Here is a 16,279-nt window from a genome sequence, read left to right as displayed (position 1 = left end):
AGTTGCATGTTACAAAGCTCTGCCCACTCTATAAGTTTTTCTCCACACTGATCGTTATCTCTATAACCCCACAGAGTATGATGATTATTGAAATCACCCATATAGATGGATGGGTGAGAGACTGTTTGAAGAACACTGTCAGGCCACTGAATGCCTGGAGGTTTATAAATGTTTATGATTGACACATCATTAACTTTTGTAGTGATGTTGAAAATGTCTGCATCAGAAATAGCTGAGACTAAATAAGAGCAGGTGATGGAATTTTGAACAAAGGTTGCAGTTCCATAAAACTGATGATAAGTAGCTCCCAGTAACTTGTATCAAGGGATGTTTCCTCTTGAACAAAGCTGAGATTGATCGGAAGCATGAGTTCCTGAATGCATATTACATCAACATTATTTTCAGCTTGGAAAAGTAGTCACTTTTAGATTTATTGATTCCTTCAATGTTGATTTGAAGGACTCTCAGAACAATTCCCAAGGGCCTTGCAGATTGTCTCTGAAAATAGCTAGTATCGTTAGTTTTGAGTACCATTAGCCAGAAGATCACAAGTGATAGTCTGGCAACCAAGAGCTGACGTTCAGTTCAGTACAGGCAACACAGTTAACTATGCCTATCCAAGGGCACCATGTGGAGGAATCAGCACTCCCTCCACTCAAGTGAAAGTTGTTAACCACAAATACATAAAGTTAGACAAATAAAATAAATATTTTTCGCTTTCAGGTGTACGTGTGGATCCATCCCCATTCTTAACTTTTAACCACTGTCTTTCGTTGGGTGTCCAGGACTATGTAGACGTGATAACTCAAATTGCAGAAACTGCCAGTAAGGAATATTCAATTCAGCAAACTTTAGAGAAAATGCAGAAAGAATGGGAAGGTATGGAAATGGAGGTTACACCTTACAAAGAGACAGGTAAGTAGTTCTTCTTTGTTTAATGTTTGGTGGAATGAGAGAGTAATATACACTGACTAGCCAAAACTCAGGGGAAGACACTGGATGTGATATTAATGAGGAGTTGCTCCCCTGTGAGCCCTCAAAACGGCAGCAATATGGTGAGGCATTGACTCTACAAGGTGTTGGAATTGTTCTGGAAGGATCTGAACCGACGCACCTTGCACTGCTTCCCACAATTGGTCTTATGTAGTTGGTGCGGGATTCATGGAGCAATACCAGCATCGACAGCATCCCATAAATGCTTGGTTGGATAAAGATCAGGGGATCTGGAGGGCCAATCCATTGTTGTAACTTCACTGGAGTGCTCCTCCAACCACCTGCGTGTCACCACAGAGCAATGACATGGAGCATTGTCCTGTTGAAACATGGCACCTCCATCAGGGTACTCTGGGGCCAGAAAGGGATGCAGACGGTCTGAAAGAATGTCCACATAACGCGCACCTGTTGTCAGTGCTCCCTGCAGCCAGACAATGGGGCCTAATTGCAACCATGAGAATGCTGCCCAGACCAGAACTGGGCTACCTCCTGCCTGGACACAACCTTGTTGACACGCAGGTTCCATAGCTTCATGGAGCTTACGCCACACTTTCATGCGCCCATCAGCTCAGTACTACTGGAACTGGGATTCACTGGACCATACCACATACCGCCACTGTTCCATTGTCTGTTGCCGATGTTCGCAGGCCCATGCACATCGTCGAGCTCTGTATTGAGGTGTCAGCAAAGGGACATGCGTTGGTCATCGGCTGGTGAAGCCTATGCGGTGCATTTGCCTCCTTACACTCCTGGTAGAAATGGGTTCCTGACTGCCAACATTCAACTGGGCGGTGATCTGACTCACAGTAGCCGTTGAGCGCCCAGTGTGGTTCTGCGGAGGCAACGTGATGTGGGTTCGTTAAACACCTGTGGTCTTCCTATGCGGCGCTTTACGTGGGTAGTAACATTCTCTCTGCGATATTGAAGATCCACCCTCAACACTGTTGACCTCAGAAATCTGAATTTGCATGTAATTTCTGCAATGCTATGACCCATGCACCAATGATTATTCCACATTCAAAGTTGGTTAACTCACGACGTGGTGCCATCTTCATGACACTGCTCAGCTATGCCGCAGCTAACTGCAATGCTCAGGGGCCATACACAGCACATTTTCTAATGGGACACCCCTTCTCATGAATTTTGGCCACTCAGTGTATTCCATCATTCAAGAAAAGTTTGTGTTTATATATAAGACCAGAATATCAATTTTCTACCATTATTAAAATGAACATTTACACTATCTGATCAAGGTATCCAAACACCTACTCAAAACTACCCTTTAAGCATTCCTCAGATAAACCGCCCAGTAGTGAAAATTAGCACGGCTTGAACTCTGCTGGAGAGACTGTCTACTAGTCACTTGAACATTTTGAGAAACGGCAGACCATTATTTATGCAGCATAGAATGTGGTGCTCAATGTTCACTGGTGAAAAGTGTGGTTTATGGATGGATGCTTGAGCCTTGAACCCTACTTCTCTTATCTCCTGATGTAGAGTTATACTGTTAGCCAGTTGCTAGTTGCCAGGTGCTAGCTAGTTAATGGGTAATGGTATCACATGATGTCATGCTATTTTCCCTTAGCACCTTCTTCAGTGCTCATTGGTCCCTGTCAGTCAATACACATGACGAACTTGGCTGTGGTTTTGTTATGGCTGTGCCTTCTCATGTCCACTTCACAATCATGCACCGGACACTTGACTTGGACAAGTTGAAGAAAGGTGGAAATGGCTTACTGATGTGGCAACCAGCAACCATTCCATGTTTGAAGACAGAAAGTTCCCTTGTTCCACCCATTCTGCTGGTACTGTATCCCATACCACTGAATGACATCATGCCTTCATTTCCCTTTTATAGCAGTAGCAGCTGTTGTAGCGACATCTAGGCTCTAGTTTATGTGTACCGTACATCACTAGAATTCTAGTCCTTGGTTTTCATACCACAGATACATTAAAAGTAATGAACTTTATAATTGCAGATTTTAAGAAAACCTTTGTTTCTGTTGATAGGGAAACCTTAGATAAAATAATCCACAAATGCCACTGCTATGCCCTTGGAGTTCATTTATCTATGACAAATTACTAATTTTAAATTAAGTATTTGTTCTGAGCAAGATCCACCTTTTTGAAATCCACTCTGATATTCACCTAATTGCTATTCAAATGTTGTTCCTGCTCTGTTCAGCAAGATTTTTGAGATTACCTTGTAGGCAATTTGCAGCAGGGATAGTTATCAACATTTTTCTTGTCATTTTTTAAAATGTAATTGGTGTATGAGGGCCAATTATCATTCTTCTGGAATCTTCTCATTCCTCCAAAAACTTCAAAGAGTAACTGTAGCTCTTGAATGATTTTCGGTTGAGACCATTTCAGAAGTTCAGCTATTATAGAGTTCTCTCCCCTAGCCTTTTTTTTTTTTAGGCTGGTAATTATTTCTTTAACTTCTTCAACAGAGGGTGGAATATCTTTTTCTATATTTTAATTTATATCTGGGAATTCCAATGTATAGTTTGGTTCAGGGCCGTTTACAAGTTTATCAAAATGCTTTATTAGTATTTCACAGTTGTAGGTATTGTTAGGCCAATATTCTGTCATTTTCATTTTTAAAAATCTGATAGAAGTTCTGGGTGTTATTTATAAGAAAACTGTCTTGCAATTCAAGAGTTGTGATATTTTGACAGATCTTTTAACTCCCCTTATTATTCTTGCAGTGTGTTTCTGTTGATGTTGATGAGTGCAGGTCTATCAAAAATTTTATGGAAGTTATGTGAAGTTCCTCACCCCCTGTTTGAGAGATGTGGGATTCAGACATTGTCAGTTCAGCTCTGAAATCTGTTTAATAGTATATGCAGTTTTCTTATTAGCTTTCACAATTATTGTAAATCCCTTCTACCTCTTTCATTCTATTTAGTTTCATTTCCTACCAAGCTTGTTAGCTGCAGTCACATAAGTGCGGTCTGTATCCAGTAATTGGGAAATAGTGGGTTCGAACCCTACTGTCGACAGCCCTGAAGATGGTTTTCCTTGGTTTCCCATTTTCATACCAGGCAAATGCTGGAGCTGTACCTTAATTAAGGCCACGGCTGCTTCCTTCCCATTCCTAGGCCTTTCCTATCCCGTCGCCGCCATAAGACCTATCCGTGTCATTGCGACTTAAACCAAAAAAAAAAAAAAAACCCACAGCGGGTGGAATATCTTCTTCTATACTTTAATTTATATCTGGGAATTCCAATGTATAGTTTGGTTCAGGGCCGTTTATAAGTTTATCCAAATGCTGTACTAGTATTTCACAGTTGTAGGTATTGTTTAGGCCAATTCTACCATTTTTATCTTTAAAACATGTAGGCCTACTGGGGGCTTGATAGCTCTTTAATCCTCTTAAAAATCTGATAGAAGTTCTGGGTGTTATTATAAGAAAACTGTCTTGCAATTCAAGAGTTGTGATATTTTGAAAGATCTTTTAACTCCCCTTATTATTCTTGCAGTTTCTTTCTGTTGTTGTTAATGAGTGCAGGTCTGTCATAAATTTTATGGAAGTTATGTGAAGTTCCCCACCCCCTGTTTGAGAGATGTGAGATCCAGACATTGTCAGTTAAGCTTTGAAGTCTGTTTAATAGTATATGCAATTTTCTTATTAGTTTTCACAATTATTGTAAATCCCTTCTACCTCTTTTATTCTATTTAGTTTTACTTCCTACCGAGCTCATTAGCTGCAGTCTCTTAAGTGCAGCCAGTATCCAGTAATCACGAGATAGTGGGTTTGAACCCCACTGTCGGCAGCCCTGAAGATGGTTTTCTGCGGTTTTCCACTTTTCACCCCAGGTGAATACTGGGGCTGTACTTTAATTAAGGCCAAGGCCGCTTCCTTCCCACTTCTAGCCCTTTCTTGTCCCATTGTTGCTATAAGACCTATTTGTATCGGTGCAACATAAAGCAACTTATAAAAAAATAAATGTTACTTCCCCTGTTGTGTTTAATTGTCCACATTAAATACAATCTAAATCTTATTTAGGACTACACAATTGATATACTCGATATATAATGTAAGATATATATATTTGAAGCTTTATGTTATATTAAGTTGAGATATCTTTTGTGAAATAGCCATAAAACATACTATTCTTCAATCTAGAGAACGGTAACTTACTAGGGAAAGATAGTCTGAAAATTGCTGTAGCTAGGCACTCAGAAAGAAAGTAAAGGCGCATGCGTCAATGGGTGGCCCTTTCTCTTCTCGTACTGAAACAGGTGATGAGGGAAATCTGAGTTCTTTCTGCTTATCTGCTTACCCAGACTCCTTGTTACAAATTCACTGCATACACATTTCAGTAGAATATTAAATTCAAATTTGCTTTTTATTTCTTTGGAACTTACTTGGGAAAGCTTAGCTTACCATGTCTAGTCTCAGGTTTTCCTACTGATCACCAACCATTTTCTGTCTCTCTTTCAGGAATCTGAATATTTCTCACTCACAAAACATTTAGTGATGGACCAAAATGAATGCTATGATTGACGTGTTGGCCAGGCCTGCTGTAGATCATCTGGCTGGGCAGCAATTTTCTTAGTAATCTCAAGGCCCTTTATAGACTGATTTGGTCATGGGCTTCATTCAACTTTTATTAGTTTAATTTTTGTCCATTTTCTTTTCTTTCTTTCTTTCTTTCTTCCTTCCTTTTTTTCAATTACAACGGTTGAATAGAAGCTGACTGATGACCTGGAAGAACTCATTGCCTTCTACAGGGAAGTTCAGATGAAATATAACCCCTACAAAACTGATACCTTTGCTTATTATCTGAGGAATAGACAAACTGCAGGAATTCTCTAGGTCACATAGGAAGGAACACCTGTAGAGCACTACAAAACTCCAATATACCTTTGAGTCACTCTGGATCATGTTCTCACCTACAAGCAACACCGCTTGAACACTAAGTAGAGAGCGACAGCCAATATAACGTTGTCCAGAAGCAGACTGGATCAACGTGAGGAGTACATTCATGTATTCTGACAATTTCTGCTCTTGTGCTGTGTTATGCTACAACTGAGTATGCATGGCCAAGTCTGGAACAATCCTGGCCAAAATGGTTGACATGGTGCTTCATGAGACTTGTACTGTAGCATCGTCACAGGACGTGTTCGCCTCCGTAGCATAACAGTTAGCACTATTAGCTGCCGTCCTCAGGGGCCCGGGTTCAATTCCCGGTACTGCCAGAAATTTAAGAATGACAGGAGGGCTGGTTTGTGGTTAAGATAATACATGCAACTCACTTCCATCGGGGGTATGCCTGAAAAGAGCTGCACTACCTGGGGATGAGGACACGAGTGTACATTTTGTCCGGCTCTGTGGTTAAATGGTTAGCGTGTTGGCCTTTAGTTCTAGGGATCCCAGGGGTCCCAGGTTCGACTCCCAGCAGGGTTGGGAATTTTAACCGTAATGGTTAATTCCCCTGCCATGGGGACTTGGTGTATGTGATATCTTCATCAACCAGGCCTCTCCGGAGGCCACACGCAATTATTATTATTATTATTATTATTATTATTATTATTATTATTATTATTATTATTATTATTATTATTCCGGGGATACCCGTGGAGCAAAAAGAGGTTAAAGAAGGTGCCTGGGTGAATGGGTCTATCTACAATATCAAAGTTGAGTTAAAACTTTAAAATATATTTCTTTAACAATATTTTTCACTGACTGAATATAACAATATATCAGGTACAAAAATAATCTTGAAACAAGACTAGGAAAATCCAAGATTCAGAACTTTAACAATTTTGGGCTTCAAGCCCCTATTTTACAATGTCAGAGATACCGGATCCAGTTTACACAATTTAAGTTAAAAATTTGGAACCATTAAGTCAAGGGCAGAAATCCCCCAAATCAAGAGCACTTGCTCCCTCAATTACAATTATCAAGCCTTCCAGAGGCACCCTTCACAATTATAAAATTTGAAAAGAGGTAACAGGCTCTCCATTTCTTCCAGCCTACTCGAGGCAACATCAAAAATCTTACATTCTCTGGCCTTCCATGGCCCAACTTTCAAATTGAAACAGGGGTATCTCGTACTCAACCTATAGGACCATTGCAAAAAAGAACAGGTTAAGTAAACGGCCCGAAACACAAACTGAATGGAGGCGAACACAGCGCTCCAGATAATGAAAAATTAAATACCTACCGGGCTCTTGGCCGATGAAACAGGGGCTAATCCCAAGCTACTGAGGTGACACGAATAAAGATTGAATTAATACATTAAGGAAGGAAGAAAACAGTTACAAAACGTAGTCTCCTCAAACCAAGATTCAGGGGAGCTTGAGAGGGTAACTCACTCTCTATCCCCAATTTATAATTAAAGATTTTATGAAGTTTTTACATTAGCCAAAAGAAAAGTTACATTTTAGAAAAGGTTACATAGTCAAGGTGCGGACCTTCCCCTCGGAATAATTTGCGGCTACAGCAAGAAAGATGGAATTATGTGGCCATTACCTTGTAGATGTTTTGGCTGCCGATGAAAGAGGCCGCCTGCCTCCTGCTTAAACACACACACTCAGATAGATGACGATCAATTGGCCAGGAAACATGAAAAGCCGCAGTTTATATACCCTCAGAAAAGGTTCGAGATCATTCAAGACTAATCAGGACACACCCTCATAAATTTTATTGGGTAACACAAAGTGAACAAGAAATGTGGGATTGGTTGAAAATTATTTACAAAAATTCCTGATTGGCTAGATTCAAAACTGGTGGAAAGAAAAGGAAGTATTGCCAACCCAAAAATAAATGAACATAGATCAGTGGATAACCTAGGAATACAAAACTTCTTTAAGTTATAAGTTCTTACACTTTGCACCAGGGTGCATGATCATAGTATTTTGGTAGTGTCATCTGTGGAAGAATGTCCAAACTTCTTGATGAATGGCAAACAAAACAAGGAGAAATTCACTCAGTTTAGGAAACTTCACAACAAAACAATTACTTAATTTTTCAGTGGTGTCATCTTCTGATTAAAGTTCCAACTTGTCATGTTATTAGATTCACTTTTGATTGATAGAGGAGTTCATTTAGGCACTAATTTTGAATGCGCGGCATTGAGGTGTACCTCCCAGCCCAAATGTCCTTCCTTGGGGTGACACAGAAGAATTTTGAGAAAACATTTTCAGGTGAAGAAAATTTCTAAGTCTTCTTTGGAAGTTTATTTGTGGAAAAAATGATTAAATGCTGATTTAGATTGTCCTTGTTGTTGTAGCGGTTAAATACATGTTGATAGATTTGATGGCAAGACCTGCTGCTGCTGCCGATACCCAGTTGAGTTCGCTCGGACCTCTCAAGTACCCTGAGATACACCTCTCCCGCTACTATGAGAGGGGTAGTCGTGGTGATGGCTGCCGCAGATTAGAAGTATATGTACAGTCCCCAGATGAGTTGGCAGTAGGGTCACCGCACTGCAGCCTTTGCCGGGAGATGGACTCCAGCACGCCGTTCACAAGGAGTCTTCATGGGAGTGGAGTGGGCCCTTACCCCACTTCTGTTTCTCTCACCAGGTGTTGCAGTACGGCGGAGAACGGCTGAGAGGGCACTGAAACAGTAAGATCTAGGCGAGAGAGAATTGTTGTTGGAGAATTGAGAGTACGATCTTTTTTGGTGATGCAGAGGGGTGGGCGCCGTGGAAAGTGCTTGTGTGCCAATAGTGCAGAGATGCAGGGGATGGGGGCTTGGTAATAGCCAGCAGGGATTGACAGCAGGAAAACCAGAGGGGAAGATCGTACATAACAGGTCATATTCATAATTAAATAAAACAACAGGGCAGAAGGCCTCAAATAAAAAAGATAAAAACTATAACCTTCAAACTCCTGCTAAATGTTGATGGCTAAAGTTAACAATGAAATTACACTGGTTTTACCTGGGAGAGGTGCACTCTAAAGATCCTTTCTATAGTTGGATTGCTTACCAATAATGTAACTGGCGTCAAAAAATCTAATATAATGCACGGTCCATGAAATCTGGGGGCAAGCTTGCCCGCTGGAACAAAGTTTCTAACCCTGACTTGATCTCCAACTTTTAAATTGGTGGGCCTCCTTCCACGATCATATCTTTCCCTAACCTTTTCATGGGACACTTTAAGATTGGCCTTAGCATTCTTCCATAGATCTCTAATATTATCGGGATCTATTGTCTCTGGTAATACCTCATTAAGTGACCAAAGGTTAGAGAGCGGCGTGTTAGGAACAAATTTTAACATAAGAGAAGCTGGAGTAAACTTTTGGGACTCATGAACCGCCGAATTTAGAGCGAACGCCAGCCAATGTATGGAAGTATCCCACCTGGAATGATCTTCATGATGAAATGCTATGAGAGCCGATCTAAGATTACGATTGACCCGCTCAGCCAGAGATGGTTGAGGATAATACGCTGAAGTAGTTACATGTGATATAGACAGATCAAAACAGACTTTATACGGAAGAGGTTGGATGTAAAGGCATTAGCATTATCAGAAACTATATATTGACAGGGACCAAAAGAAGCAAATATGGTATTTAAACAAGAAATGGTGGACTGAGCGGTTGCCAGCTTAGTCGGAAATAACCAGGAAAATCTTGTGAAACCATCTACACACACTAGAATTAATTTGATTGGGGGAAGGGTCCGACATAGTCTATATAGAGATGTTCCATGGGGCACGATGCTTGGTGAGATGAAAATAGACCTAGGTTAGTGGACAAGGTGGGTTTACTATGCAAACAAGATTTACAAGATTTTACTAATTCTCGAATTTCGCCGTCCATACCTTTCCAAATGAACATCTCTCGGATCTTTTCCCAAGTTTTGAAGATCCCTAAATGCTTCCCTAATGGGGTCTCATGATAATACTTGAAGATCATAGGCACAAGAACAGCTGGAACCACTACTTTCATCTTTTGGTCATGCCTTGACGGCCAACACAAAACCCCGTTCCTCAACACCTTAGGGACGACATGTTCCCCAGAAGAAAGGGTTTCAATAATAGGGGCCAGCACAAGATCTTCACGTTGATATTTTTCAATATCCCTAAACAACATGGGGGCATCAGTTAGAATGGCATTTACACCCGAAGGTATGGGCACGGGAAGAGAAGAACTATCTTCCTGTTCGGTGGTCTCCACATCATGAGAAAACATGCGGCTTAGTCCATCCGCAACAACATTTTCGGATCCTCTGATATGCCTAACATCAAACTGGAATGCAGAAAACCTGATGGCCCAGCGGCCTATACGACCAGTACGACGCGGCCTAGCTAATACCCAACTTAAGGCATGATTATCAGTTTCTAGGTCGAAATTGACACCTTCCAGATAGGGTCGGAACTTCTCTAGTGCAAATAAAACAGCCAAACCCTCAAGTTCATAGATGGAATACTTGGTCTCTTGGGCCGATAGTGTCCTAGACACATAGGCGATGGGTCGCCTTCCGAGTTCAGTTTCCTGAAGAAGCACAGCAGCCACCGCCGATGACGAGGCGTCGGTTTGAACGATGAATTTCTTTGAAAAATCAGGCATAGTAAGGACAGGGGCATTGCAGAGAGCTAATTTCAGGTCTTAAAAAGCGGCTTGTTGAGAAGGCCCCCATTCAAATTTGACGCCTTTCTTATGGAGTAAGTTCAAGGGCGCCGCTCTGTTAGCGAAGTTAGGAATAAATTTTCTGAAGAAATTCACCATGCCGATGAACCTGGCAATACCTTTGAAATCACGGATGGCCTGTGTTCTAGAATGATCAATAGAAACCCCATCGGGTGACACAATATGCCCTAGGAATGACATGGAAGGTTTAGCAAAAGCTACCTTGGATAACTTCACAGTCGACCCGGCCTTACAAAGGTGATTGAGTACTTCCTTTAGATGATCTAGATGTTCCTCAAAGATCCCAGAAAATAAGACGACATCATCAAGATAGTGATACAAGTATTCAAACTTGATGTCGGAAAAGACCCTATCTTGCAGTCTAGTGAGCACAGCTGCCCCCATGGGGAGCCCAAAAGGCACACGGTTGTACTCATACAAGTTCCAATCCATGGCAAAAGCTGTTAGATGTTTTGATTCTTCAGCTAGAGGGATCTGATTGTACGCCTGATTGAAATCAAGGATGGTAAAGAACTTAGCTTTCCGAACCCATGAAAAACAAGAGTGAAGGTCGGGAAGAGGCACAGATTGTAACACCACCTTCCGATTTAAAGCCCTATAGTCAATCACAGGCCTGAAGCCCCCTTGGGGTTTCGGCACCAGAAAAATGGGCGATGAATAAGCTGACTTGGAGGGTCGAATAATACCGTCCTTTAACATCTGATCGATGATCTCTTTAAGAGCCTTCATTTTAGGCGGAGACAGCCTATAAGGCGGAAATCTAACTGGGATCGAGTCCGTAACCTCAATCTTGTATTCAATAAGGTTAGTAACACCAAGAGTATTGGAAAATACATCCGGAAACGATTGACACAACTTATGAATACTTTCAGCCTGCTCCTCAGGTAGATGTCTAAGGTCTAACATCTCATCCTTGGTAGGCGAAACAGATGAACATGAGACAGAGTTACATTTTAGCAAAGGAATTTTACAATTATTCGCAAATTTGAAGGTGCACGACTTGCTCTGAAAGTCGAGGACCAGACCAGTAAAAGGCATGAAATCCGCTCCCAATATTACAGGGCACGACAAGTGCTTAGCCACAACAATTTTATTTTCCAAGTGAATTTTGAAATTCCAGTTTGGGCAAAGATGAAACCTAAAATTTCCAATGGAGAGGAATTAGCCTAAATATTGCCCCCGTTTTACCGGGCAGCTCAGCCAGAGAGCGAGAGTCCCAGAGGCGAAACGTTTGCTTTCAGGCAATGCAAAGATTTTAAGGGCAGGGATAACCTAAGGACTGATGACAAATGAAAAACACGAAAAATGGGCTTTAACATTTATTAAAAAAATATTAGCACTTTCCAAAATCATTTAGTATTCTCAGAATCTTGAAATAAAAGAATTGTTTCTTCCCAGCCGGAGTTCATTGGAAATTCTTCACCAAAATTATATTCTGCAAAGATATGAAACTAAATTTTACTTAATCGCATTAATAAATTAATCCTCTTATTATTCGAGAAAACCCTATCTTAAATTTCCAAAATCTGAATTTTAATCAATTAATTAAATTGACAATATTTCTGTTATTTACTCTTAATTCAATGAAATCTTCATCTCATCACAAAAAAAATCAAATAACCATTTCTTTTAATTAAATGTTCTTCCAATTAATTATTTATACTTTAAATTGTTTAATTAAAATAGTTTGAATGATTTCATTTAACACATTATATTTTTAATCTTGCGTAACCTAACGCAATGTTGTGCACAACTCACAATTAAATGCTTTAAAATCTCGATATGCAAGGCTACTCTTTTACATTCGGTGAACTTAATCCATAGCCGCCTCTGTGGTGTAGTGGTTAGCGTGATTAGCTGCCACCCCCGGAGGTCCGGGTTCGATTCCCGGCTCTGCCACGAAATTTGAAAAGTGGTACGAGGGCTGGAACGGGGTCCACTCAGCCTCGGGAGGTCAACTGAGTAGAGGTGGGTTCGATTCCCACCTCAGCCATCCTCGAAGTGGTTTTCCGTGGTTTCCCACTTCACCTCCGGGCGAATGCCGGGATGGTACCTAACTTAAGGCCACGGCCGCTTCCTTCCCTCATCCTTGCCTATCCCTTCCAATCTTCCCATCCCCCTACAAGGCCCCTGTTCACCATAGCAGGTGAGGCCGCCTGGGCGAGGTACTGGTCATACTCCCCAGTTGTATCCCCCGACCGAGAGTCTGAAGCTCCAGGACACTGCCCTTGGGGCGGTAGAGGTGGGATCCCTCGCTGAGTCCGAGGGAAAAGCCGAACCTGGAGGGTAAACAGATGATGATGATGATGATGATGAACTTAATCCATTGACGTTATCCTTGCTTAGATATTTTCCTCCGAAGCAATAGATCCTAATCTATCTTATTTCACCATAAAATCGCTTAGAGATTCATAATTGAGTCAAATATGATCGCCACAAAACAGCAAGAAATCGAAGAAATTTTACGCGGATAGCGTACACATTTCATGACGAAATGTTACCATGACAAAACATATTTACAAAACATTATCCAGTCATCCATCTCACATTCATGCTTAGGTCCATTTCAATATTATCAAATGATTTTAACGAAACCTAGCCCTTGATTTTTATTTTTTTTATAATTACTCGAAATTGGAGAAGTTTTCCGATGACGATATCAGATATGGTCTACCATTGCAATCATTTGGCATGCGATGGTATCAGGGTTATCACTTCTTAATGAAATAGAATTCACAACGATGTCCCAGGAGAATTTTACAGTAGAAATCATCACTAATAATTCCATAAAATTGCCTACAATATCGGATAAATGCACATTCGCGTATGCGGTCTATGAGTCACGATTTCATTATTATTATTATTCTCCTATTACCTCAAAATATCGATCAATATGTGCTCCTCGTGAAGAAATTATGTTCGAAGACATACTTTCTTCCTTAATTGACTCATTTAATGGACACACAAATAAAAACCTATCATAAGATCCATTTACAAGTCTCAAATATCCAACATTACAGTAAATGCAAAAATGCAACATACAAGTTACGACCGTATTCCAGGCCTACACTTACTCAAATATGAGCACACATTTACCACTCACAATCACAGTATTAATTATACTCATGACCATAAATTATTCCTTTAGACCGTAATAATGTCAAATTATTATTATTATTATTATTATTATTATTATTATTATTATTATTATTATTATTATTATTATTATTATTACGCGCGCACGATCGCGTCATCGTAGGTTACAAATTAATGAAATCATAGATGACTCTATCTTATCTCGAATCACGATAAACCACAAAATCATCAAGGGAAGCTCCTAAATTAATAGAACACGTCGATATTCTGTCTCACATAATTCAAAATTATTTTCAAATTATTTAATAAATTAATAATTATTATCGCATGGGTTACATAATTTTAGCACTCTTCTATGCTTATTCTGGGACAGTGAGAACATGTCAGGAAGCACTCACTCAAGTATAACAAATAACAGGTCCCAAATACACTCTCACGCACATCTCAAATTCTAATAATAATAATGTTATTTGTTTTACGTCCCACTAACTACTTTTTAAGGTCTTCGGAGACGCCGAGGTGCCGGAATTTAGTCCCGCAGGAGTTCTTTTACGTGCCAGTAAATCTACCGACACGGGGCTGTCGTATTTGAGCACCTTCAAATACTACCGGACTGAGCCAGGATCGAACCTGCCAAGTTGGGGTTAGAAGGCCAGCGCCTTAACCGTCTGAGCCACTCAGCCCGGCCATCTCAAATTCTACCAACACCAATGAAAGAAGAATGAAATTTCTAACTACAAAGACTAATAGAAATTACTGTCAATAAATAAGCAAGGACTACATCTACAATATTATCACAAAAGATCGACAGAAAAATATAATTAAAAATCTTATCTGTAATGGACATGGTTCTGGACTTGGCAGATGATCAGTGAAATTGGATCAGACTTCCATCTCGAATTATATTCTCCCCTTGGCTGAAGGATGCCTCACATTTTAGTTACTCATGGCAGCAGCAAAGGAAGATATGGAACAATCACAGACTCCTTCATAACGTTGAGGTTCCATCCTTGGGAATATTTCAGGACTGCTTGCGATCTTCCGTCTTCTGGTAAAAGCTGAAACTAACAAGTCGGTTTTAGTAAAAGTTCTGAACACACACTCGATGCGTTATGGTGGCAAAGTTTTACGTACTTTACAGTTCCTCAATTTTGTAAAATAAATGAATTCTGAACTGCGACGTTTAAAATAATTTTTGCTATTTAAAATTTCCTCAGAAGCAGAAATATTGCCATATTACAGCAGATAAATGGTTATAGTTGCCAACGTTGTGCAATCGCCTCCAAATAAGACAGGCACTTTGAGAATATGACGATGAGTACTTGAATGAAGCAAGTAGAAATGTAAAAAGAAGCAAATTTAATATCGTTAAGACGTAGGTGTACTGCAAGTTGTATACTATTGGTTGAAATCTTGCGATCGGGCTAATCTTCCAATTCTATTGGTGAAATATCATGACGTACAACTTCACAAAGTATTGATCGCCCTTGGCCTGGTAAATCCGTAGTCACGTGGCACACAGCAGGGGTCTAGGACACAGCACAAAAAACCCAAGGCCGATGCATGTTTGTCGGGAAAAACCTGTTTCTGCCGCCGGCGAGCGGATATGCTATAGAGTTAAAATCTCCGTTCTGACTGATAATTTAATGCACTGTTCCACCCTGACAATAAAACATTCTTCCCAAATGAACCAATTACCAATATTCAAGGGTAAAATATATTGGATGGAAGACAAACCATAATCAGGAAACTTATAGACAGACTTTAATTTGGAATACCATTCAGCCGAAATAATAGAACAAACACTCTCAGAGTCTAATAGAGTGGTAACGGGTTCACTATTCAATTCAATTTTAAGAAAATGTACCATTGCGGGGGTCTCCGCCACAATCCTGAGGCATTCTTTAGGACCTTCAAATGATAGGTTAGAAGAATTTTTACCCGTATCGGAGCTTTCAATGGGTTTAATGGGGGCTGAGCCTTAGGAAGTTGAACTTGCTGACTCAGCCGATGACAGTAGTCACTTCTGATTATTAGAGTTCACGGAGGTTGCACCAGAAGTTGAGCAGAAGGGGGTGCTATTGGCATTAGGGCAATTCTTGGCTAGATGAGTAAAAGCGCCACATTTGAAACATCCTTGGCATGATCCTGCTCCATTCTTTGTCCCACTCGATTTTATCACTGGGCACTTGTTACACAGATGATCCGTAGACCCACAAGCATAGCATTTGCGGGTGGTGACTTTCGGCGAGGTTGAGGCCGAAAATTACTAGAAGACGGAGGGGGCTCCTTAGCGACTCTTAGGGTGTCGGCATACCTCATTCCTATGGCTGAGACAACCATAGCCTCTAATTCTGCCAAGGTTTGGGGATGAGACTGAAAACATAAATAAGATCTATAAGGTGGTGAGATACCTTCAACAATAATTTGCACTATTTGGTCTTCCGAAAAATGCAGAGCGAACACTCAGGTATAAAATTTGATATCTTGGATGTAATCCGCAAGATTTTCGTCCAGACGTTGTACCCTAAAATAGAACTTTTGTATTAGAGAGGACATTGCCCTAGCCGGAATGAAA

General features: G+C 40.5%; 1 protein-coding gene across 1 annotated transcript in view; it reads left to right on the top strand.

The window, feature by feature from the left end:
* LOC136866855 (dynein axonemal heavy chain 1-like) overlaps positions 1–16,279 on the top strand; it is a 197,192-nt gene that overhangs the window by 13,187 nt on the left and 167,726 nt on the right. Inside the window, exon 4 of the mRNA XM_068226866.1 lies at positions 724–915. Within this exon, the coding sequence (XP_068082967.1) occupies positions 724–915 (192 nt within the window). The remainder of the gene's footprint in view (positions 1–723; positions 916–16,279) is intronic.

This window comes from Anabrus simplex, chromosome 3 (assembly GCF_040414725.1).
Source record: "Anabrus simplex isolate iqAnaSimp1 chromosome 3, ASM4041472v1, whole genome shotgun sequence".
In the NCBI taxonomy this organism is placed as follows: Eukaryota; Metazoa; Arthropoda; class Insecta; order Orthoptera; family Tettigoniidae; genus Anabrus; species Anabrus simplex.
Note: the sequence above shows the minus strand (reverse complement) of the source record. Positions and strands in the feature narration are given on the sequence as shown.